At 42.0% G+C, this 24154-nt stretch overlaps 1 protein-coding gene across 1 annotated transcript in view; it reads right to left on the reverse strand.

Moving 5' to 3' along the window:
• Nucleotides 1-24154, reverse strand: part of KIAA2012 (KIAA2012 ortholog) — a 120488-nt gene that overhangs the window by 55594 nt on the left and 40740 nt on the right. The window contains exons 12-13 of the mRNA XM_022567431.3: nucleotides 18867-18932; nucleotides 5438-5514 (exon numbers count right to left, since the gene is read on the reverse strand). Of these exons, the coding sequence (XP_022423139.2) occupies nucleotides 5438-5514; nucleotides 18867-18932 (143 nt within the window). The remainder of the gene's footprint in view (nucleotides 1-5437; nucleotides 5515-18866; nucleotides 18933-24154) is intronic.

Genomic DNA, 24154 nt, shown 5'->3' on the forward strand with positions numbered 1-24154 from the left:
CATAATTTTTGTTTAACAGGATTTTTAGGACGCTACCAAAGTTCTAATCCCCACAAAGCAAAAAAACAAAACCCAAGATAAAGCAAGTGAGAAAGGATGTTTGCTTTCTCTAACAAAGGGAGAAAACCGACAATGTCAAAACTCGTGAGACGGTTTCTTATTTTAAACAAAGAGATGCAATGATTCTTGGGGAATCTAATTGAAGTGTGAGCTTCTACTTTGATACTCTTTACTGACAACCTCTCTGCCCTGACAACTCCATAAACCAGTGGGCTCAGGGCCAGTCTTGTCCCAAGCTTACATAGATGGATCTGAATGGATTAGAGAGTTTCATACTTTGAGATCCAGACTTTTCAGAAAAACAGGTGAATTTGTTGCCTCCCACCCCCACCAAAGTCTAGGATCAGAGGGATAAAATGCTGAAAAGGGGCTGAGGTCCTTAGAAGGAGCATTCTGATGGTCTTACCCAATAATCAATAAAAACCTAATTAATGTTAAATAATTTCAACTAACAGTAGTTAAAAAATAATGGAACTATGGTGTTGACCCTTGTTTCGCTTGCTGTTTACTGTGACTCCTCATCATTTTAAGCTAGACTTGAATAAAACCAGCCTCTCCTCATGATTCATTTTTCCTCCTTACAGGGAGAATTTTGAAAAAAAAAAAAAAGAAAAGAAAAACAATGACAAACCAGGAAGACAAAATAAAAACAAAAGACTCAACCCAACATAGTCATAATTTCAAACGAGCATGACAATTTCAAACGAGCATGACTGCACTTTTTTGCAAGCATTATTTGCAAGTCTTTATAGATACAGTATTTTTTGTACATAGCTGCCGTCATAATTGACATCACTTTGATTTCTACTTTTAAAATGAAATCGGTAGTTTGCAATGTGGGGTTGGGCTGGGGTGTGTGTGATTTTTGCCTTCCAGGGGACGTTTGGCAAGGACTGGAGACTTTTTTTTTTTTTTGCTGTACGCGGGCCTCTCACTGTTGTGGCCTCTCCCGTTGCGGAGCACAGGCTCCGGATGCACAGGCTCAGCGGCCATGGCTCACGGGCCCAGCCGCTCCACGGCATGTGGGATCTTCCCGGACCGGGGCACGAACCCGTGTCCCCTGCATCGGCAGTAGGACTCTCAACCACTGCGCCACCAGGGAAGCCCTGGAGACGTTTTTTGACTGTCACCAATCAGGGGGTTGTGCTACTGGCATCTAGTGGGTAGAGGCTAGGGATGCTGCTCAGCATCCTATTGATACAATGCACAGGAAAGCTCCCCACAACAAAGACGATCTGGCTCAAGACTGCAATGGTGCTGAAGGTGAGAAACCATGTGTTAAACCTTTTGTATTAAATCACAGTATCTATGATGAACAAGCATCACTTTAATGCCTGAATTAAACCCCTCACAATTTAGTCATTTCTCTGGCTGTTTCCAATTTTTCTCTATTATAGATGCTGCTGCAATGGACATCTTCACTCACTTTTTTTCTGCGGAATTATTTCCTTAGGATAAATTCCCAGAAGTCAGAAATACTGAATCAATGGGTATGAATATTTTTTCATGTTTTGCAAGTCATATTGCCATTTTGCTTTACAAGTGGATTGAACCAAATTACAACCCACCAGAAGTGTATAAGTGTACCAGTTTTACCAAAAACTCATCAGTTGTGGGTGTTACCATGAAAAACAGGTGAGAGGAGGCACACATCTCAAATATAAAATGGTACCTCCAGTTTGCCTCAGTTTGAATTTAAATTGCTACTCAGGATGAATATTGTTTCCACATTTGTTTTCTATTACTATTATTTTTGATATGAATTGTTTATGTCTTTTGCTTATTTTTCTAACGGGTTTCAATGTTTTTCTTTTAAAATTGAATGGGATCTTTACCAAGTATAGATAGTAATGCTGCTGTAGTTAATTCAATTATTTTTCTTACTTTTTTTAAAAAAAAGTTTTACCTCCCCCCTCCCCCGCTCAGGATAGATATGTTAACACTTCCTGCTAGAATTTTCATTTACAATTTTAATACTCTTTTTAGGTGCTGGTCACTTCACCCAACCTTTCACCTCTATCTACATAGAGAGGCCCTGGGGAAAAGGAAAAGCTTCTCTAGCGATTGATGTCAGCCACCGAGGTTAAGAGCAGGGCTCGGTCTCTGACTGTACCCCCGGAACTAATTTCCCTTAATCAAATGAAACTCCTTAAGAGGAGCCACAAGGCAGAAAAGAAAATATATGTGAAGGAGAATACCAAATTCTGTGAGGGGTTTGTAGGACCTGCATTAAAAAAAAGGGCCCCATACATTTAGGAGTTCAGAACTGGCAATGCTCCACATGCTGCTATTAATATGCAAAAAATGCCTTCATAAATACTTGATTCTGTTCACAGTGGGGAGGCAGTTCATTTGAAAGAGGAAATGGGAGCTTGGAGTTGAGACATGTCTGCTTGTCTCCTTTTTCTTTTTTTATTTCTCTTTTCATCTCCACATTTCCCCTTGTAGGTTTCTTCCCCCTCCTCCAACTCCTAGGAAGTTGTTGATGTCAGTGACTACGCATTTCTATTTATGGATTTACCGCCGAGGCCCTGTTTCTCGGCCAGGTGCGGAAGAGGTGCCTCAGGCGCGAGTCCCACGGTCTGCCATCCTGTGTCGGGGGGTGGGGGTGGGGGGGGCGGGAACCCTCCTCCTCCTCCCTGCTCACGCCCGCAGCGCAGACCTCCGCTTCGGAAACGCACAGCGGAGGTTTTAAAATCCAACCAGTAGGGGGCACCAGAGGCGGCCTCCAGAACCCGGTAAATCCCGGAAGCCAGTCACGTCTGCAAAGCGCTGTCTGGCTTTCTCACCCGCCCGTCAGAAATGGGTTTCCAAATCGAGGTATGTGACTTCTCGATAAAGCATGGTGATAACAACATATCCCACCTTTGGGTTTTTTGTTTTTGTTTTTTCCCTCGCAGCTAGCACACTGATAAAAAAGTAAAGGTATTTTGTGTGACCGAACTCCTAATATGGTCAGACCCCAGTGAAGGGAGGGAGGGGGTGAGTCGGGCGTGGCGGGGGGCGGCATTAATGGAAAGGAAAGAAGAGCAGAAACTGCTGATGCTGATAAAGATTAATTTTGTGTGATATCCTAGCCTGCTTCAGAGTGGGAGGGCGACAGTGGAAGGAATCCACTGAGTGTGCCAGTGGCCCATCAGGGTACGTAACCGAAATCTGCTGGGCAGAAATTTGTTTCTAAATCCTTCCAGATGATTTACAGTAAACATGAAATTAGTCATTTCCATGGAATAGGTTGAGAAAGTAGGGAAAACTGAAGTCAGTGATTAATCTAATGAAGAGTCGTTAGCCTCAAGAAGTAAGGGGGAGGGGAGGCAGGGGGGACACCATCCCCTCCCGGACCCCACCCCCCTTTCTCTGTGTTTGGGGGCTGGTGGGGCTTCCTATACTTTTCCTCAGATGGTTTTGCTTTGGGGGCTACTACTAAAGGAAATAAGACTACTGCGACTTGAATAAACCAACTGGTGGGAACAGCCCCCCTCCTTTCACGAGGGAGGCACAGGCAATGCCCCGAGGGAGCTGGTTTGCCACGGCTGCGCAGGGGAAAGCCAGGATTAGAGCTGAAGACCCTCAGTCTGCTGTTCCTCTTTCTGACTGCAAGGTTCATAATTCAGTCTAGGACTTAATTTGACATGACTGAGACACTCTTTTTTTTTTTTGTGGAACGCGGGCCTCTCACTGTTGTGGCTTCTCCCGTTGCGGAGCACAGGCTCCGGACGCGCAGGCTCAGCGGCCATGGCTCACGGGCCCAGCCGCTCCGCGGCATGTGGGATCTTCCCAGACTGGGGCACGAACCCGCGTCCCCTGCATCGGCAGGCGGACTCTCAACCACTGGGCCACCAGGGAAGCCCTGAGCCACTCTTTTATTGCAGGTGATATGAGGTCTCCTGGAATACAACCACGGGGATGTGTGAATTTGGAGAGTTTAGGGTATATGAGGTATTTGCAAGGCCTTTGCAGTTGTGGAATTATCGAATGACAGCACATTTTCCTCAGTCACTGACTCTCTTGAAAAAGAAAACCTTCTAGATCCCTTATAAAGGGTGTCTTCAAAGCAGGCACGTAAAACAAAAACAAAAGCATGCAAATGTTGGTTCTGTGGTTCCTCAGTAGCAGTAAGGGTCGACTGGGCTGTGTTTCAGCGCAGGGGAGGCCTGACCCGGGCCCAGGGTCCTAACAGGGAGAGCTCAGGTTCTTCCTCAGAAGCGGCTAGGCACACACAGGAAAACAAAGCTACCTTTATTATTACTGTTTTTTTAATGAGTGTGAGGGAAGAGGAGAAAGTCAGGAAGTTGGAGATAAGGGAGAAACAGAGACCATGCCGGTGCCACCCCCAGTCCCGCCATCCTGCTGTCGCCCAGCAGTGGGAGACCTGAGAGAGCCCTGGGCTGTGGGGCTTCTGCCCCAGCTTCTCTGAGACCCGGGAGGCTCTAGGAATTCCCCTGAGTTGTCTCTCTAGAGTGAATCTGAAGACAGTGCCAGCCTCAAAGCTTCAACCGAAGGAACAAATTTATAAATATTTGCGAACATACGTCCTTGAACCACTTATATATATATATATATATATATATATTTAAATTGGGCTCCTTTTATGTATCTGACATGGGCAAATATTAAATCAACTTTGTTACATATTCTTTTTTTTTAATTAATTTATTCATTTATGGCTATGTTGGGTCTTTGTTTCTGTGTGAGGGCTTTCTCTAGTTGTGGCAAGCGGGGGCCACTTTTCATCGCGGTGCACGGGCCTCTCACTGTCGCGGCCTCTTGTTGCGGAGCACAGGCTCCAGATATGCAGGCTCAGTAGTTGTGGCTCACGGGCCTAGTTGCTCCGCGGCACGTGGGATCTTCCCAGACCAGGGCTCGAACCCGTGTCCCCTGCATTAGCAGGCAGATTCTCAACCACTGCGCCATCAGGGAAGCCTGGTATTCTTAATCTATTCAGATAAAGCATTTTTTCCCTTTCTTCACAGTATCCTTGCATTTTTTTCTTGATTGCTATTTTTTCCTCCCTATTAGGAATGAGAATTGGAGTAGAAAAATGGGCCCATTGGCACAAAGTCTTAGTGCCTACTGCCTCGCTGGAGGATGCCTTTCTTTGTTTCCTTGTTCCCTTTTTGACTTTGCAGAAGTCAGGGAAAGGCCTATTCAGCTTATTTGCACACGCGAAGAGCCAGACAAAACAGTCCAAGTTGAGTTAAGACATTCCAAGTCTATGAGTTAAGGAACATTTGTGATTTTATAGTCTACTTGTCTCATTTAATTGATGAGGCAAATGAGGCCCAGAGAGGTGAAGAATCTCACCCAAGGTCACACAGCAAGTAGGGACAACAACCCCAAAGTCCAGTATCATGCTCATGCAGAGTCAGTACTGTACCTGCTTCTCTGGCTTTTGGGTCAAAGGTGAGGTTTCATTAAGATTCATGCGAAGATCAGTTCTGGATTCAGTGTTTGCTATGATGAAAATCAGAGAGAAAAGGGTCAAGGTTGTCAGACCTAGGTCTCATGAATTTTTATATATACCATACCTGTACACACCTAGCTCGTATGTGTAAGATTGGAAACACACACATGCCTATGGCATTCATATTTACTCACCAAATAACACATGTAACCTCTACAGGCACAGTCTAAATGCCACCTTAAATATAGTGTTGAGACTTTATATTCAAATTTCTCTTTTCTTGTTTTGGTTGCTCTTTAAAAGAACAAAAGTATATTCTTTGTGCTACTAAAATTCAGATAAAGCTGAAATTAAGAAGGAAATATTGATGGAAAAAATCTGCTGATCCTGTTGAATATAGATTTTGTATGATCCTACTTCACTGAGGTAGGGAAATGCTTCTGCAACCTTCCAGATAGAGAGATCAGAGACCTCCCTTTTCCCTCATGTTGTAGAAGGGCAACAGGAGAAGTGAAACATGAAGCAAACAAAGGCAGAGGCCAAAAGGGGGCTGATGGGAGGGGACTAATGGAAATCATGGCGCTCACCCTGAAGCAGGCACTACACAGACACTGATATGTGGTTGGCGTGTAATCTGCACGACTCTCCTCCATGGTTGTGTTATTGTGTTATCATACTCTCTATAGGTCCGAAAGCTGAGGCTCGAAAGATAAAGTAACCCACCCAAGGATGTACAACTAGTGAGGTTTTGAGTAAGGATTTGAGTCCAAGACTGCCTCACTCAAACCTCATGCTGCAAAGGGATAGGATTGATTTTGTTTTCCTTTTTTTCCCCTAAGAAAGTAAATTTAATGTTTATAAAGGAATGTTTATTTGAGAGACAGATTTAGCTAAGTGCATGGCTCCCCTGACAAGGATTTTAGTCTCTTGTGTGGGACCAGTGTCCAACAAAAAGTTCTTTACATACTTGCTACTCCTAAGTAGCTCTGTTAAGAGTCTGGCCATATGTGATTCTGCATCTTTGCCTCTTTGACCTAAAGCCTCTACTCATTCCTTGTGGGCTGACCTTCCCTTTTCTGTTGTTTCTCAGCTGTTCTCATCTATCTTGTTTGAAAATAGCTTCTGCACAGATTTAAAACATTTCTTATTTAAGACAGCTGGGGAAACTGAGGCCCAGAGAGTGACTTCATGTGATTGACTCAAGGCCATACCTTGAAAGAGCGCAAGCCTAGAACCTGAACCCAGACCTCCTGACTTAGCCTCTCCTACTCTCCCCTCCACCTCACACCGCCTCCTGTTAACCTCACTTGGTCTTGCCACATCACAGCTGCTTGGCCTGGATCCATCCTCTGCACAAATCCAGCCCAACAGAATTGTGTTGAGATGAGGTTCACTTCACTGTGGCTTGGAAGGAACCATGGGTCTCTTAGAAATGAAACTTATAAATTCTAATGCATAAGGAAAGTTCTTGCAACACCAGGAGAATGAATCAGTCAGCCAGAGTTCAAGAAATGTAAACACATTTTTAGATAGGAGACTGAAAAATTGCTTAAGACTTCTCCATTTCTTGGGTCAAGACCCTGGTAATTTACTGAGGTCCGAGCTGTCAAGGAGGAGACACAACTCAAACTGCATTCCTGGGAGATAAAACAATGGGGGTGGTAAAACTTTCTCCCTGAACCATGTGGCAGAATCTACCCCTCTTATCAAGTTGAAGAAACTGACCCATCAACCAACGCAGGCAACTGGCTGTGAACACAGGACTAGTTCTTTCTCATTATTCCGGAGCTGGTGTGTGCATTCACAGACTACAGACGACACAGCTTCCAGGCCTGCCTGAAACTGGGAGCTCAGAGTCTTTCTGTGATGAACATTTCTGCCACGAAAGAGATAAACAGAAAACATTCTTTCCCTGGCCGCCCACCATCAGGCCTGAGTAGATTTTCAAACGCTAGCATTAATCTAGCCACAGGCTTTTAGCAAGGAGATAGCATTCCCACCAGATAATCAGGCAGTTTCAGAGATGACCCTTACTAGATGGGGTCTCATCCCAAACCTCTTCTGCCTTCTTCAAATCATGGGATCCTTCAGCAAACACTCAAAACTTGAAAAGGAGGAAAGAGCATCTGATGCTAGCATGGAATATGGGTGCCTTAAAACTTCTATTTCAGCCTATGTTGGCCATGTTTAATTCCCAAGTTGTTTATTGTTTTAAATAAAAATGAAACATAGTCATATTTATTCCCATTGTTTCAGAATATTTATTTCCCTTGGTATAGGATGCTCATCTGATATCAAAATAGAGACTGAACTCCAGAAAGTCACCTTATCAGACACAGTGGACCACCTGATTCCTTCCTAGATGCGTGTCAGGGCTTGTGAGAGAACATCAGACCTGCAGGCGCCAAAGTGGCCAAACATTTGGTAGGTACAAGGGCAGGAGCTATCGAAAGTGCTGGCAGGAGTCTCTAAATTATGTGTAGGGTCTTTTTCCACACATACCATTTCTGAGCCACGAGTACCTTTTGACCACTAGTGTGCACTCATGGAACTCCCCCCCATAACTTTCAGTAGTTCATCATTGAGGAGGGGATGTATCCATTGCCAAACAGATCTCAGAAAGTACCTTTGCCTTCTCACAGCTTTGCATGTGGACTTGCAGCAGAAGCCAATGGGAGGAGGCCTAAAAGTCAGCCTCTGTACCTTCTTGGTTTTGTATTTTTGGTCGAAAATGGAAAATGCAAATTCCAGGTTGTTAAAAAAAATTCTTCCCAGTAGAAAATAACCATAAAAGGAAGGATAATTCTGGTCCCTTTACATAGCTCTGCTGATCTTTCCTTCTTTACTTTATATAATAAGACTCAAGATGCCTATGACCTGTAGAGCTTTCATCATGTTACAATAAATCTTGAGTCTGTTTGTTTAATGCAGGAGATCAGGACCAAAGATGGCCTTTTGGTATTGTCATCATCAAATTATTGGAACAAGATTTAAGACCTTGTTTATGCTACACATTTTCACTTTAAATCTTCCTGGTTGAGGAGGAGGGTGAGATGGGCATATCAAACAGTTGCTTAAGACCTGAGAAAGTCTCCAGCCTAAAGACATACCCCAGGGAGCTCTATTAAAGGAGCCAAGTAGATCTAGAAGATATGAGTCAGTCTGAATTTAAATATGGAAATGCCTAGTAAATACAAGGACAATATTTTTCTTCCAATTTGGAATAACTTCTTTTACTTACTTATATCTTCTTAGACCAAGGCTTGCTCAGTCTCAAGAGTCTAGCTTTGGGAACACCAACTTCTCTCAAAAGTTCATAAATTATTTTTTATGGAGAGGTCCAAAGGTACATGGCAGTTTACCAAGCCCCAAATAGAAGGAAAGCTAGATGATGGAATTGAAATTCGAGTTGTGTAGCAATAAAATATCAACTACACGAGAAACCCTCCAATCGATATACATCATAGGATTAATAAGGATACCTGTGGTGGAAGATGGTATGGAAGAAGGGAATTCAAAAAAGAGGCTGAAGGTAGAGCTACATACAAAGCAGCCAACCAATTCAATTCAATATTCTGCAGAAAATATTGTTCTTGGTCACTTGCTCTCAAACAAATGCAGATATCTGGTCTCCCAGCCTCTGGTCTTACCCCCTTCAATCCATTCTCTACATAGCCGGGAGAGTCATTTCTCTAAAATAAAAATCTGGTTATGTCAGTTTCTGTGTAAACAGGATCTCACAATCTTTAGGATAAATTCCTTAGTTGCTGCTTATGGGCCTTCATGATCTGGCTACAGCCTACTCCACCAGCTGTCTTTATCACTACTTCCTCCCCTACATGTACCTTGGGGTCCAGGCATTACAGGCTGCTTACATTTCTCCCATGCCACCATGTTCTCTAACCTTGATATGGTCCTTTTCCCTGGAGCATTCTTTCCTCTTTTCTACTTGGCTAGTTCCTACATATATCCTTAGAAACTCAGCTTAGGTGTCCTCTCCTTCCAAAAGCCTTCCTAAACTCTAGGCTGAGTTAGCCTGTGCTCATCCATAGCTCTCAGCACACTCCACTACTGTGGATGACTTTAAGGCATGGACTTTATCTCTCAACTGTATCCTTATGCCCAGCACATTATTTGGCATTAGTAGATGGTCAACTACTGTTTCCTGAGTGAATGAATGAGCAATCTTTATGTGCTCTGTAAAACAGACACACTAATTCTTTCTATCGGACACGTTCTGATGCTGGTGTCTTCATTAATTTTCAAATGAGTAATTGCTAGGAATGAAGACAACAGCAAATGTAAATCCTTAGGCCACAGGGAGATGTGTGAAAGAAGCAAGAGAGAAAGCAGGAGGAAAAATATCCTTAAGAGAAGCCTCATGCTTCTTTATGGTCTTTTTGATGAGAAGATAACACAAATGTCTGAAGAGTGATGAAACAGAAGACAGTAGTTATGGATTACTAGTTAATAAAAGTTATTTTTTGATCACTCTGACAGAACAAAACTTAATATTCTCAACTTTATTATAGTTGAGAAATATAGCTGATATATACACACACAGACATCTTGAAATCCATACCAGCTTTAAAATGCATTGTGCTGGGCTTCCCTGGTGGTGCAGTGGTTGAGAGTCCACCTGCCGATGCAGGGGACACGGGTTCGTGCCCCGGTCCGGGAAGATCCCACGTGCCGCAGAGTGGCTGGGCCCATGAGCCATGGCCGCTGAGCCTGGGCGTCTGGAGCCTGTGCTCCACAACGGGAGAGGCTGCAACAGTGAGAGGCCCGCGTACCACAAAAAAAAAAAAAAAAAAAAAAAAAAAAAAAAGCATTGTGCTAAGCATGACTTCACTGCTTGAGCAAGGTCCTGATCCCTCATGCATATCATACACTAAATGGACAGTGGGTCCTGGCTTTAGGAGGGACACATCCTGAGAGTTTCAAGAGTCCTTAGATTTGTGAATATCACTAGCGTGTATTCATATGACCAGTAAAACTAAAGTAGAAATGAAAAAAGAGGGGGAGTTCTTCAGACTCTTAATGAGTTGATAGATAAAGGACTAGAGTGATTTATAAAACTATTTTTTGGCAGAGAATCATCAAATTGTTAGACCACTTCATTTTCTCTTAATTCCATCACCAGTCCCAGAAATTGGCCTACTTTATAGGGCCATTAAAAATAGAATCAGGGGATGGGGGTGGGGAGGAGGGATAAATTGTGAGATTGGGGCTGACATATACATACTACTATATATAAAATAGATAACTAACAATAACCTGCTCTACAGCACAGGGAGCTCTACTCAGTACTCTGTAATGGCCTACATGGGAAAAGAATCTTAAAAAAAACAAAAAACAAAAACAGAAGTAGAGTCATAGATGTGGAAACAAATGTAATGGTTACCAGGACATGGGGGTGGGGGGAGATAAATTGGGAGGTTGGGATTGACATATACACACTACTATATGTAAAATAGATAACTAATAACATACTATATAGCATAGGGAACTCTACTCAATACTTTGTAATGGCCTACATGGGAAAATAATCTAAAAAAAGAGCGGATATATGTATATGTATAACTGATTCACTTTGCTGTATACGTGAAACTAACACAACATTGTAAATCAACTATACTCCAATAAAAAATTTTTTAAAAATCAATGTTCTTCTTTTTAAAAAATAACTTCACAAGAACTCTTGCACATGTTACAGTGAATACAGACCACAACGCTGAGGTTGGCTGGGTGTATTCACTAGCTTAGTGATGGTCTTCTCTCTCCCAGCCTTGCCGTATCTATGATTTGACTTCCTGCCTCCGTAAAATGACAAATTGTATGTGTCTCTGACTTCTGAAGTCATTTGCAAATAGTCAAAACTGGCTTTCAAGTCCACAAATACCCAAGTCTGCCATCTATATAATTTTTAAAAATTCTATCATTTTTATCTGAAAATATTCCTTGGGGCGGAGATCAAGATTGCAGAATAGAGGACGTGGAGCTTACCTCCTCCCACAAATACATCAAAAATACATGTAATCTGAAACAATTCTCACAGACTACCTACTGAAAATATTCCTGAAGAACAAAAGACCAAAAAGAAAACAAAAAGTTGTAAAAGCTCTATAGATTCCAATGAAGAGATGTTTTAAACTGCTCTTTGAAGAAGAACTACAATCCTGCAGCCTGTAGAACAAAAACCACATTCACAGAAAGATAGACAAGATGAAAAAGCAGAGGGCTATGTACCAGATGAAGGAACAAGATAAAACCCCAGAAAAACAACTAAATGAAGTGGAGATAGGCAACCTTCCAGAAAAAGAATTCAGAATAATGATAGTGAAGATGATCCAGGACCTCGGAAAAAGAATGGAGGCAAAGATCGAGAAGATGCAAGAAATGTTTAACAAAGACCGAGAAGAATTCAAGAACAAACAAACAGAGATGAACAATACAATAACTGAAATGAAAACTACACTAGAAGGAATCAATAGCAGAATAACTGAGGCAGAAGAACGGATAAGTGACCTGGAAGACAGAATGGTGGAATTCACTGCTGCGGAACAGAATAAAGAAAAAACAATGAAAAGAAATGAAGACAGCCTAAGAGACCTCTGGGACAACACTAAACACAACAACATTTGCATTATAGGGGTCCCAGAAGGAGAACAGAGAGAGAAAGGACCCGAGAAAATATCTGAAGAGATTATAGTCGAAAACTTCCCTAACATGGGAAAGGAAATAGCCACCCAAGTCCAGGAAGCACAGAGAGTCCCATACAGGATAAACCCAAGGAGAAACACGCCGAGACACATAATAATCAAACTGGCAAAAATTAAAGACAAAGAAAAATTATTGAAAGCATCAAGGAAAAAACAACAAATAACATACAAGGGAATTCCCATAAGGTTAACAGCTGATTTCTCAGTAGAAATTCTACAAGCCAGAAGGGAGTGGCATGATATACTTAAAGTGATGAAAGGGAAGAACCTACAACCAAGATTACTCTACCCGGCAAGTATCTCATTCAGATTCGATGGAGAAATCAAAAGCTTTACAGACAAGCAAAAGCTAAGAGAATTCAGCACCACCAAACCAGCTCTACAGTAAATGCTAAAGGAACTTCTCTAAGTGGGAAACACAAGAGAAGAAAAGGACCTACAAAAGCAAACCCAAAACAATTAAGAAAATGGTCATAGGAACATACATAGGGATAATTACCTTAAACGTGAATGGCTTAAATGCTCCAACCAAATGACACAGGCTTGCTGAATGGATACAAAAGCAAGACCCATGTATATGCTGTCTCCAAGAGACCCACTTCAGACCTAGGGACACATACAGACTGAAAGTGAGAGGATGGAAAAAGATACTCCATGCAAATGGAAATCAAAAGAAAGCTGGAGTAGCAATACTCATATCAGATAAAATAGACTTTAAAATAAAGAATGTTACAAGAGACAAGGAAGGACACTACATAATGATAAAGGGATCAATCCAAGAAGAAGATATAACAATTATAAATATATATGCACCCAACATAGGAGCACCTCAATACATAAGGCAACTGCCAACAGCTATAAAAGAGGAAATCGACAGTAACACAATAATAGTGGGGGACATTAACACCTCACTTACACCAATGGACACATCATCCAAATTGAAAATAAATAAGGAAACAGAAGCTTTAAATGACACAATAGACCAGATCGATTTAATTGATAATTATAGGTCATTCCATCCAAAAACAGCAGATTACACTTTCTTCTCAAGTGCACACAGAACATTCTTCAGGATAGATCATGTCTTGGGTCACAAATCAAGCCTCAATAAATTTAAGAAAATTGAAATCATATCAAGCATCTTTTCTGACCACAATGCTATGAGATTAGAAATCAATTACAGGGAAAAAAACGTAAAAACACAAACACCTGGAGGCTAAACAATACGTTACTAAATAACCAAGAGATCACTGAAGAAATCAAAGAGGAAATCAAAAAATACCTAGAGACAAATGACAATGAAAACATGACGATCCAAAGCCTATGGGATGCAGCAAAAGCAGTTCTAAGAGGGAAGTTTATAGCTATACAAGCCAACCTCAAGAAACAAGAAAAATCTCAGATAAACAATCTAACCTTACACCTAAAGGAACTAGAGAAAGAAGAACAAACAAAACCCAAAGTTAGCAGAAGGAAAGAAATAAAGATCAGAGCAGAAATAAATGAAATAGAAACAAAGAAAACAATAGCAAAGATCAATAAAACTAAAAGCTGGTTCTTTGAGAAGATAAACAAAATTGATATATCATTAGCCAGACTCATCAAGAAAAGGAGGAAGAGTACTCAAATCAATAAAATTAGAAATGAAAAAGGAGAAGTTACAAGAGACACTGCAGAAATACAAAGCATCCTAAGAGACTACTACAAGCAACTCTATGCCAATAAAATGGACAGCCTGGAAGAAATGGACAAATTCTTAGAAAGGTATAACCTTCCAAGACTGAACCAGGAAGAAATAGAAAATATGAACAGACCAATCACAAGTAATGAAATTGAAACTGTCATTAAAAATCTTCCAACAAACAAAAGTCCAGCACCAGATGGCTTCACAGGTGAATTCTATCAAACATTTAGAGAAGAGCTAACACCCATACTTCTCAAACTCTTCCAAAAAATTGCAGAGGAAGGAACACTCCCAAACTCATTCTATGAGGCCACCATCACCCTGATCTGAAAACCAGACAAAGATACTACAAAAAAAAGAAAATTACAGACCAATATCACTGAGGAATATAGATGCAAAAATCCTCAACAAAATACTAGCAAACAGAATCCAATAACACATTAAAAGGATCATACACCATGATCAAGTGGGATTTATCCCAGGGATGCAAGGATTCTTCAGTATATGCAAATCAATCAATGTGATACACCATATTAACAAATTGAAGAAGAAAAACCATTTAATTATCTCAATAGATGCAGAAAAAGCTTTTGACAAAATTCAACACCCATTTATGATAAAAACTTTCCAGAAAGTGGGCATAGATGGAACCTACCTCAACATAATAAAGGCCATATACAACAAACCCACAGCAAACATCATCCTGAATGCTGAAAAACTGAAAGCATTTCCTCAAAGATCAGGAACGAGACAAGGAGGACCTAATGAAACTTAAAAGCTTTTGCAGGGGCTTCCCTGGTGGTGCAGTGGTTGAGAGTCCGCCTGCCGATGCAGGGGACACGGGTTCATGCCCCGGTCTGGGAAGATCCCACATGCCGCGGAGCAGCTAGGCCCGTGAGCCGTGGCCGCTGAGCCTGCGCGTCCGGAGCCTGTGCTCCACAACGGGAGAGCCCACAACAGTGAGAGGCCTGCATACCACAAAAAAAAAAAAAAAAAAAAGCTTTTGCACAGTAAAGGAAACCATAAACAAGATGAAAAGAAAACCCTCAGAATGGGAGAAAATATTTGCAAATGAATCAACTGACAAAAGATTAATCTCCAAAATATATAAACAGCTCATGGAGCTCAATATTAAAGAAACAAACAACCCAATCCAAAAATGGGCAGAAGACCTAAATAGACATTTCTCCAAAGAAGACATACAGGTGGCCAAGAAGCACATGAAAAGCTGTTCAGCATCACTTATTATTAGAGAAATGCAAATGGAAACTACAATGAGGTATCACCTCCCACCAGTTAGAATGGGCATCATCAGAAAATCTACAAACAACAAATGCTGGAGAGGGTGTGGAGAAAAGGGAACCCTCTTGCACTGTTGGTGGGAATGCAAATTGGTAACAGCCACTATGGAGAACAGTATGGAGGTTCCTTAGAAAACTAAAAATAGAATTACCATGTGACCCAGCAATCCCACTCCTGGGCATATACCCAGAGCAAACCATAATTCAAAAAGACACATGCACCCCAATGTTCATTGCAGCACTATTTACAATAGCCAGGTCATGGAAGCAACCTAAATCCTCATCGACAGATGAACAGATAAAGAAGAAGTGGTACATATATACAATGGAATATTACTCAGCCATAAAAAGGAAGAAAATTGGGTCATTTGTTGAGACGTGGATGGATCTAGAGACTGTCATACAGAGTGAAGTAAGTCAGAAAGAGAAAAACAAATATCGTATATTAACACATATATGTGGAACCTAGAAAAATGGTACAGATGAACTGGTTTGCAGGGCAGAAATTGAGACACAGATGTAGAAAACAAATGTATGGACAACAAGGGGGGAAAGTGTCGGGGTGGTGGTGGTGGTGGTGTGATGAATTTGGCGATTGGGGTTGACATGTATACACTGATGTGTATAAAACTGATGACTAATAAGAACCTGCTGTATAAAAAAAAACAAAATTAAAAAAAAAAATCCAAGGGGAAAGTGAAGTGTAGAGAGGTGTTGAGTTGTGATCCCCTGGAAGACTGTTGGAAGATTCTCTGTCTCCTATTCTCTCTGTCGTGTGTGTGTGTGTGTGTGTGTGTGTGTATGTGTTTGTGCGTATGTGCTTGTTTGAGGGTCTTCTAAATATCTAAATTTAAAAATAAATAAATAAATAAATAAATTGCTCTTTGAACTCAATTCCAGGGGGTATCTGGTATTTTCAGAGTAGTGTTATATCCATTTTCTTACAAACAAATAGGGAGTGTTAAGCTCAAAGAGATGTAAGAATTTTTTGTTAAGGTCTTTGAGCAAATCAAGGGAACAGATAAATTTCCTCTATTCTAAGCCCTGCAGCAGGTATTCTGTGCTTATATGGGTAGTCTCATTGCAATGGGGAGTTATTTAATAGATATAGATTTTCAGTTTTGCAAGATGAAAGAGTTCTGGAGACTGGTTACACAGCAACATGAATCTACTGAACACTACTGAACCATACACTTAAAAATTGTTAAGACGGCAAATTTTACGTTATGTGTATTTTACCACAATTAAAAAAAAGATGTTAGGGGATAGGAGGAGATGAGGAATTATGCTCCAGGCAAAGGGAACTGTGTGTTCAAAAGCTTGGAAATGAGAAAGAGATTTGCATTAGCCCAAGGTCGTTTAGTTACTAGGAGTAGAGAAGACAAGGAATTAAAGTTTTATTTCCCTTTCCTGGATATAAAGCTTGCCATGGGGTAATTCTGAAATAGCTCAAGTTTGTCTTTGTCACTTTACCATTTCCCTTTATGTTCTTTTCTCTGTGTGCCTCTTTTTCCATATAGCTAATATTCTTCTGTTCATACAAGCCCTCCAGGGTACCCCAACAGGCAGGTATGTTTCAACCCTTAAGACTCCACTTACTCCCAAATTATCCACCTCTGTTCCCATCCCATCAGAATTTTTAGTCCCTCAGAGCAGCTCTTCTCAGCTAGGTTGCAAGAGGACAATTGATTCAATACATTTTTACCGAAGTGTGAATGATTGTTAGCTTCTCAGAAGTATCAGCTTTTTAAGAGACTACTTCAGAATTCAAAGTGAATCTATTATTAGTGAGACTTTAATAGGAGAATGAAGTGAAATTGTAACATTTTCAGCCATATTAGGAAGGATATTTTTGGTCTGGAGAGCTACCCTGTAAACAGGCCTATCTGGCTTGATAATCTGTCTTAGGAGTTTGTTTCTTCCAAACTGTTTCTACTGGGTTTCAGCTTCTCCCCATATCTCTAAAAGTTGCAAATCATTTTCAGTGTTACCCACAAAAGGGTGTCTGATGCTAAGTAAGGGGAATTGGAGGGACAAAAGGATGTGCAACAGAAGTCATTTATGAGTATGAGTTATTATGAAATCAGGAACTTCCTAAAGTCTCACATACTGTCAGATGGAAATGTGCCTGTTTATTATTTTTTAATTTTATTGAAGTATAGTTGATTTACAATGTTATGTTAATTTCTGCTCTACAGGAAAGTGATTTGGTTTTTTGTGTATATATATATATATTCTTTTTCATATTCTTTTCCATTATGGTTCATCACAGGATATCGAATACAGTTCTCTGTGCTGTACAGTAGGACCTTGTTGTTTATCCATCCTATATATAATAGTTTGCATCTGCTAATCTCAAACCCCCAATCCTCCACCCCCAACACCGCCGTCCCTTGGCAACCACAGGTCTGTTCTCTGTATCTGTGAGTCTGGGAAACGTCCCTGTTTAGATTGATGTCACCATGCATAGTGGTAAAAATGTAGGTTTCTACGGTTCAAATCCCAGCTTCACCACTTAGTTGTGTGACCTTGGGCTAGTTCCTTAACCTCTCTGAGCCACACTGTCCTAGATTAAAAGTGAGGATAATAATAGAATTTAGCTCATATCATTGCAATGAGGATGAAGTGAATTAATGAATGTAAAACACTCAGCACAATGTTTGGCATGCAGATAGATAGCAATGATAGTTGTCATCATCATCGTCATATCCTTCGCTGGTGGGCTCCTATTAAGAGCTGCTCCGGCCCAGTTCTAGCCAACAAGTGAGAATGAACAGAAATGACCCTGAAACTCTTCGCACCACGGTCAGGATGTCCACCCAAGGAGAATGATGAGAGGGGTAACGCAGAATGCTGGGCTCCCAAGTATTTCTCTGCTTACGGATTTTGAGATTGGCAAGCATTTGATGGTGCCCTCTCTCCTTCTAGTTTTGCAGTCTCTAGCAAAACCAGTGCCCTCCACCCAGCTCTGGCTCCAGCCCTCGATCTGTGACCTTGTTTCCTGTTGCTATAGCAGGTCTCTCATGCAGGATTCATCATTGCCTGCCCCAAAATAAGCAGTGAGGAAGACCACACACATTTCTCTATTAATGAAAGACTATTTTTAGGAGTGAGAGAAAGTCTTTACATAGTTCGTCCTTTACCCCTGGTTTGAAGCAGAAGCAGCAGTGGCAGTGGGTGGAGGATGAGCTACACTCTCAGCTTGTGCTTATTTCTCCATGGGGGAAATGAAATAGCAAAGGAACCTTGGACGAGGCAGAACTGGCCTCAGTCCTCCATTTAGAATACAAGCCCGAGAGTCTTTTCCAGATAGCTTTCTGGTTTGTGGATGTGCAGTTTGAACTGTACACAACTCTGGGAGACAATGCTCACTTCATTACAATGTGAGTTATGCACGGTATGATCTGCGAAACCCACAGGACATCTCTGCAAGTTCTCCTTCCGGGGCCAGCTCAGCACAGGCATTTGGGTCGACTTTTCTTCTTTCTCAGACCACAGCACACAGGGCTGCCCATGAGTAACTCTTGAGGATACTCCATTTCTCAGGCTCTCCAAGAAATGAATCTTCTTTCCTACTTATTAGTATATTTGGGGAGAAATTGTGTGTTTCTGGAGGTCTGGGTATGAAATAATATGTATGTGAGTCAAATAACATAGAGGAGAAGTAGAGGTGACTCTGTTGGGGAGAATCTTACCTTTCAGAAGATGTTGAATACTAGACTCCTCTCCACGGCTGGTATTTGAATTGACAGATTCACAGGCTGAAAAACAATAAGGGTTTTACCTGAGAGTGTGGAAAAGTCTTGAAAAAGAGCTATTCCTTACCCCAAGACAGGTGAAAACAAAGTAGATGGCTTGATGCCTAAGCCTCATAATGAATTAGATAGTTTTGAAAACCCTTATATGCTATCATGGAGGGAAGGTTGATCTAGGATTTAAAAAACATTGAAGAAAATAATATTTTTATTTATTATAAGATGTTTAAGGGTGAAACCCTGCAGGTACTGTGATGCTTAAGTTCTGAGAGGAGAACTTTTGACAGAACAAGAGCATGAAAGAGTTAATGCCTGACACCCGCTGTGAGGAGATGTCCAGATTTGAACAGGAGATGTGCTGCGGGACCCCAGCGCATGCAGCGATGGGGGGAGATGACAGACAAACGTGAGGAGCCCCTGCTTCCAGCTGTAGCGCAAATTCAAGGGTTGGACCAGGGAGACAGGAGGGATTCTAGCCCATCTGATTCTAGCCAGAAAGATAGGCTTTTGCACAGCCCTGATGAATTTTTTTTGCAATCTCTTAGAGTCACTTTTGATGAGAATCGTTCTCCTAGCTGTCCTTGTCCGTCAAAAGGAACACTAGTTAAAATAATGCTGTTTTAATGGCTGAGGAGAATTAGGATGACAGACCAGAGAAAGATAGTTAGGGGAGAGGTAATAGATAGCAAGGAGATCAGCTGAGTGAATCTGAAATGGAGGAATGGCTGTTTTTTGTTTTTTGTTTTTTTTTTTTTGCAGTACGCAGGCCTCTCACTGTTGTGGCCTCTCCCATTGTGGAGCACAGGCTCCGGACGCGCAGGCTCAGCGGCCATGGCTTACGGGCCCAGCCGCTCCGTGGCATGTGGGATCTTCCCAGACCAGGGCACGAACCCGTGTCCCCTGCATCGGCAGGCAGACTCTCAACCACTGCGCCACCAGGGAAGCCCAAGAGGTATGACTTTTAATGAGAAATTTGGTGTGTGTGTGTGTGTGTGTGTGTGTGTTTGCGTGTGTATGTCAGACAGACAGAGGTATGAGACATCAAGGAGATAGAAATAGGGAGGAAAAAGGTCAGAGGGAATCAAATATATCTGAAAAAGATTTTGAGATCTAACTGCCCCCCAGCTCACTTCCAAGTACATGTATGTATGTATGTGTATATATTTATGCTTCATCATCTCATTAATGATAATACATATACTAGAGACATTGCCAAAAAAGAATATTTGGTTTTACTGATTTGCTAAAGTGGGGGGCTTGGAGAAGCCTGCTCCTTGGTGCTTTCCCACCTTCGTGTGCACACAAGCAGCCACGTGCACACATGTAACTTAGGCTGAGCAGGGCAACTTGGGATTCTGAGAACCAACACTGGAGAGAGAAAAAGCCATAATTAGTGTTAATTGTTGACTTTACAGTTCAAGAATAGATGCTCTGGAGAATGGGAAAGGAGAACAAACATTAATTATTGAGTAGGGACCTTGGAGACAGACACTCTGGATTAAAAAGAGAGAGATAAATTGCATAATGAATGCTAATTTTCCCTCAAAGAATTGAGTGGTCGGTGGTTGGAAGGGAAAAAGAGGCTAAAACAATCATGAAAGAGAAAGCTCAATGTGTGTCAGGGTGAGAGGGTGCAGGAGGGTTATACAAACACTCTCCATCACTGCTTACTGCTTTGCCTCTTCCTTACAGCTCCCAAGTATTTGCTATCAGGGTTTTCCTTAGAACTCGTATTATTTACCACAGTTGTGGGTAAATACTGCTGGGGAGCTCAGCCACTTCCCCAAGAGCACATAAGCCTGAAAACAGCCACAGTGCATGACAAGCTGAGAGGCACTCAGCACTGGAATTTATGTTTTATGTGTGTCGGTGGGAGTTTGACTTTAAGTAAAAGGAGTACTGGAGCTGAGTGCCACATGGGAGAGGGCTGTGGTCCTGTGTGTGCCGCCGTGGGGTGACTCGGGCTCCAAGGCCTTGACTGTTGTTTTATCTTAATTATTGTACACAAGACACCCTGAAAGTCATCCTCTTAGCTGAAAGTGAAAACAGAAAAATGGTAGTTTGAGTAGAAAATTGGAGATGAGAATTGTAGCCAATTTTGTAAAGAGACACTATAAACAGGTTTGTCACTGGTTGCTCAGAGTGCTGGGTGGGCTCCCCACATCCAGTCGGCGGCCCTGGGGATTATCCCTTTGCCGCGTCTCCTGCGTCTGCCCACTGCCTTCCATCCAGGCCCTGGTCAGCTGCTGTCTGGATGATTCTACAGTAGCCTGAGCACTCGGCCTTTTCTCTTGCCTATTCCTGGCACACAGGGTGGGTTGCATGACATCCTTCCTCAAGCACCTGTGACTTCTTGTTGCCTAAAAGGCGGCATTTCAGCTCTATCCTGGCACACAAGGCCTTCCCTGGCCTGGTCCTGGCCTGCCTTTCAGCCCCATCTCCCCCCATGAAGCCCCTGCACGGGGCATTCTTACAGGCTACTCATCATTTCCTGCATGGACTCTGCTTTCTTATCTCTTTGCCTTTGTTCATGCTGGTCCCTCAGCTGGTCATGTCTTTCTCTCTTCTCTGTTTATCCACTTTACCAGTTTCTTTCTTTGTTTTATTTTTTATTTATTTTTTACTTTTGGCTGCACTGGGTCTTAGTTGCGGCATGTGGGATCTTTTAGTTGCAGCATGCGATTTCTTAGTTGCACCATGCATGCGGGATCTAGTTCCCCAACCAGGGATTGAACCCAGGCCCCCTGCATTGGGAACACGGAGTCTTACCCACTGGATCACCAGGCAAGTCCCTCTTTTTTTTTTAATAGAATTTTGTTTATATTTATTTAAAAAAAATTTTTGGCTGCGCCTCGAGGCTTTTGGGATCGTAGTTCCCCAACCAGGGATCGAACCCAGGCCCCAGCAGTGAAAGCACCAAGTCCTAACCACTGGACCACCAGGGAATTCCCTACCAGTTTCTTTAAAGTCAGTACAAATAGAGATTCCTCTGCAAAAATCCGTCCTCGTCCCCCAGGTTAGAATTCATCACTCCTTCCTTGGAGGCCCCTGCATCCTGTGGTTGAGATCTCTGTTACAGCACTCATCTCATTCTGCCTTGCAGAAGAGTCAGTTCCTTGTGAATTTTTTCTCACAGGGGCTGTGAGGTTCTTGGGGGCATCAGCCATAGGGCCTGGGGTTAAGCCCTGGGAAGTGGGAAGAAAAGAGCACAGTATCTGGGATAGACGGGCCTGGGAATGAATAAGCTCAGCTGCTCACCAGGTGTGATCAATGTGCACAAGGGGGTTAACCTCCTGTGTTTCAGTTTCCTCACCTGTGGTATGTGAATGAAAATACTCCCTTCAAAGGATTATTGGATGATAGAATGAGATGACATATGTGCCTGAGCATGTTTGCTCTTGATATCAGCATCCTTCTGTTTCCCTTGAACATGGTAGGCATTCTGTCCATTTGATCTAAAGAGTCGGACACGATATTATGGGTCTTCTCTCTTTTAGGTCCAATGATATTTTATATTGGAATTTTACTTAATACTTTATTATATACTGCACGTATGATCTGGTTTGGTTGTCACAAAGCAATGCAATCTAGGATGGGAGGTATTATTATAGATGCATTTTTTTGGTGCTTTTTTCTTTTTATTGTGTTTTCAAGGGAGAAATATATCATCTATTTACAAAATAGCTCTTGAAAAATACGAGTACAGATACTATAAAACAAAGCAAACTCTAGTCACAAGATACTATGTACATTATGCAAAAGCAACAGTCTGATCTCCAGGTTATGAAAACTAGAATTAAAATGTCACTACACAGAAAAGGTCCAAGTTCCCAGCTTGGCAAAACTTGGGTGCAGTAACATGAAACGTTTAATAAACTGAATTCTTTTTCCCCAATGTGTAAACAAAATGACAAGACTAAATCTGTGCCTGGCAATTTCAGTCTAACTCTGAAGCTACACAGAACACACAGACACCTTTTAGACTTCACCTGTTAGTCTGACCATCTTTTCTTCTTAGGTGGTAGGAGGAAGGGCAAGGTGACTGTGTAGAGCAAAGATGTGGGAAGTAGAAATACTGTACCCTAGACATTACAAAGTATGGTGAAAAGAAAGCCTCACTTAATGCATAGCCTAAGGGGGAAAAGACTATACTCCAACTTTGGGAAATTAATTTAGAAGGATAGGGGAAGAGTTTAAGTAATTGCAGTTTAAAATGAAAAATGCACGTGTGATAGAATGGAGCACAATGGAGGATTCAAAAACATGCTCATCAGAAAAATCTGTTAGGTTTGCTTTGTCCAGATTAAGAAAGAATATATAGTTGCATTATATGCTGTAACAAAGAGACTCAGAAAGATAAACATGTATTTCTGTTTCAGGTAAGAGTCTAGAAGGAAGGGGGTAGCCCAGGGTAGCTCTGCTCCCTGAAGGTATCTGGGCACTGTGCTTCCTTATACCTTATGGCTTCATCATCCCCTAGAGTATTCCCCTCTTCCACGTGGTTGAAGCTACTTCACCACTACAACCAAGTCCAATGGTTTCCTTTTTTTAAAATTAAAAAAAAAATTTTTTTTTTTTGTGGCTGTTTTGGGTCTTCGTTGCTGCGCATGGGCTTTCTCTAGTTGTGGCGAGCGGGGGCTACTCCTCGTTGTGGTGCGCGGGCTTCTCATTGCGGTGGCTTCTCTTGTTGCAGAGCCTGGCACGCAGGCTCAGTAATTGTGGCATGTGGGATCTTCCTGGGCTTAGTTGCTCCGCGGCATGTGGGGTCTTCCCGGACCAGGGATCGAACCTGTGTCCCCTGCATGGGCAGATGGATTCTTATCCACTGCACCACCAAGAAAGTCCCCAGTGATTTCCTTTTAAGGAAATGACCTGGAAGTCGCACAAGTTACTTCTGTTCACATTTCATCAGCCACATCAGTTATGTGACCATACCTGGCTGCAAGGGAGGCTGGGAAATATAATTTCTAGCCAACTAGCCATGTGTTCAACTAAACTTCAGGGTAGGGGATTCTGCTAATAACAGGAGTAATGGAAAAATGGATATTGGGGAACAAGTAAGTCTTTGCTACTGACAGTTTCAATCAATATTTATGGGCAGCGTTCTGGGAGTACCTATGATGTTCTCTGGGATATTCAGAAGTCGAGGAGGGGGATCTATCCATAGGAGATCTTGGAGGAGGATGAAGAAAAGGAGTAAAAAAGATAGAGGAAGTAAGGGAGTGCCT

The sequence above is a fragment of the Delphinapterus leucas genome, chromosome 8, assembly GCF_059928025.1.
Source record: "Delphinapterus leucas isolate spDelLeu-1000000601 "Yukka" chromosome 8, BTC_Dleu_Yukka2, whole genome shotgun sequence".
In the NCBI taxonomy this organism is placed as follows: domain Eukaryota; kingdom Metazoa; phylum Chordata; class Mammalia; order Artiodactyla; family Monodontidae; genus Delphinapterus; species Delphinapterus leucas.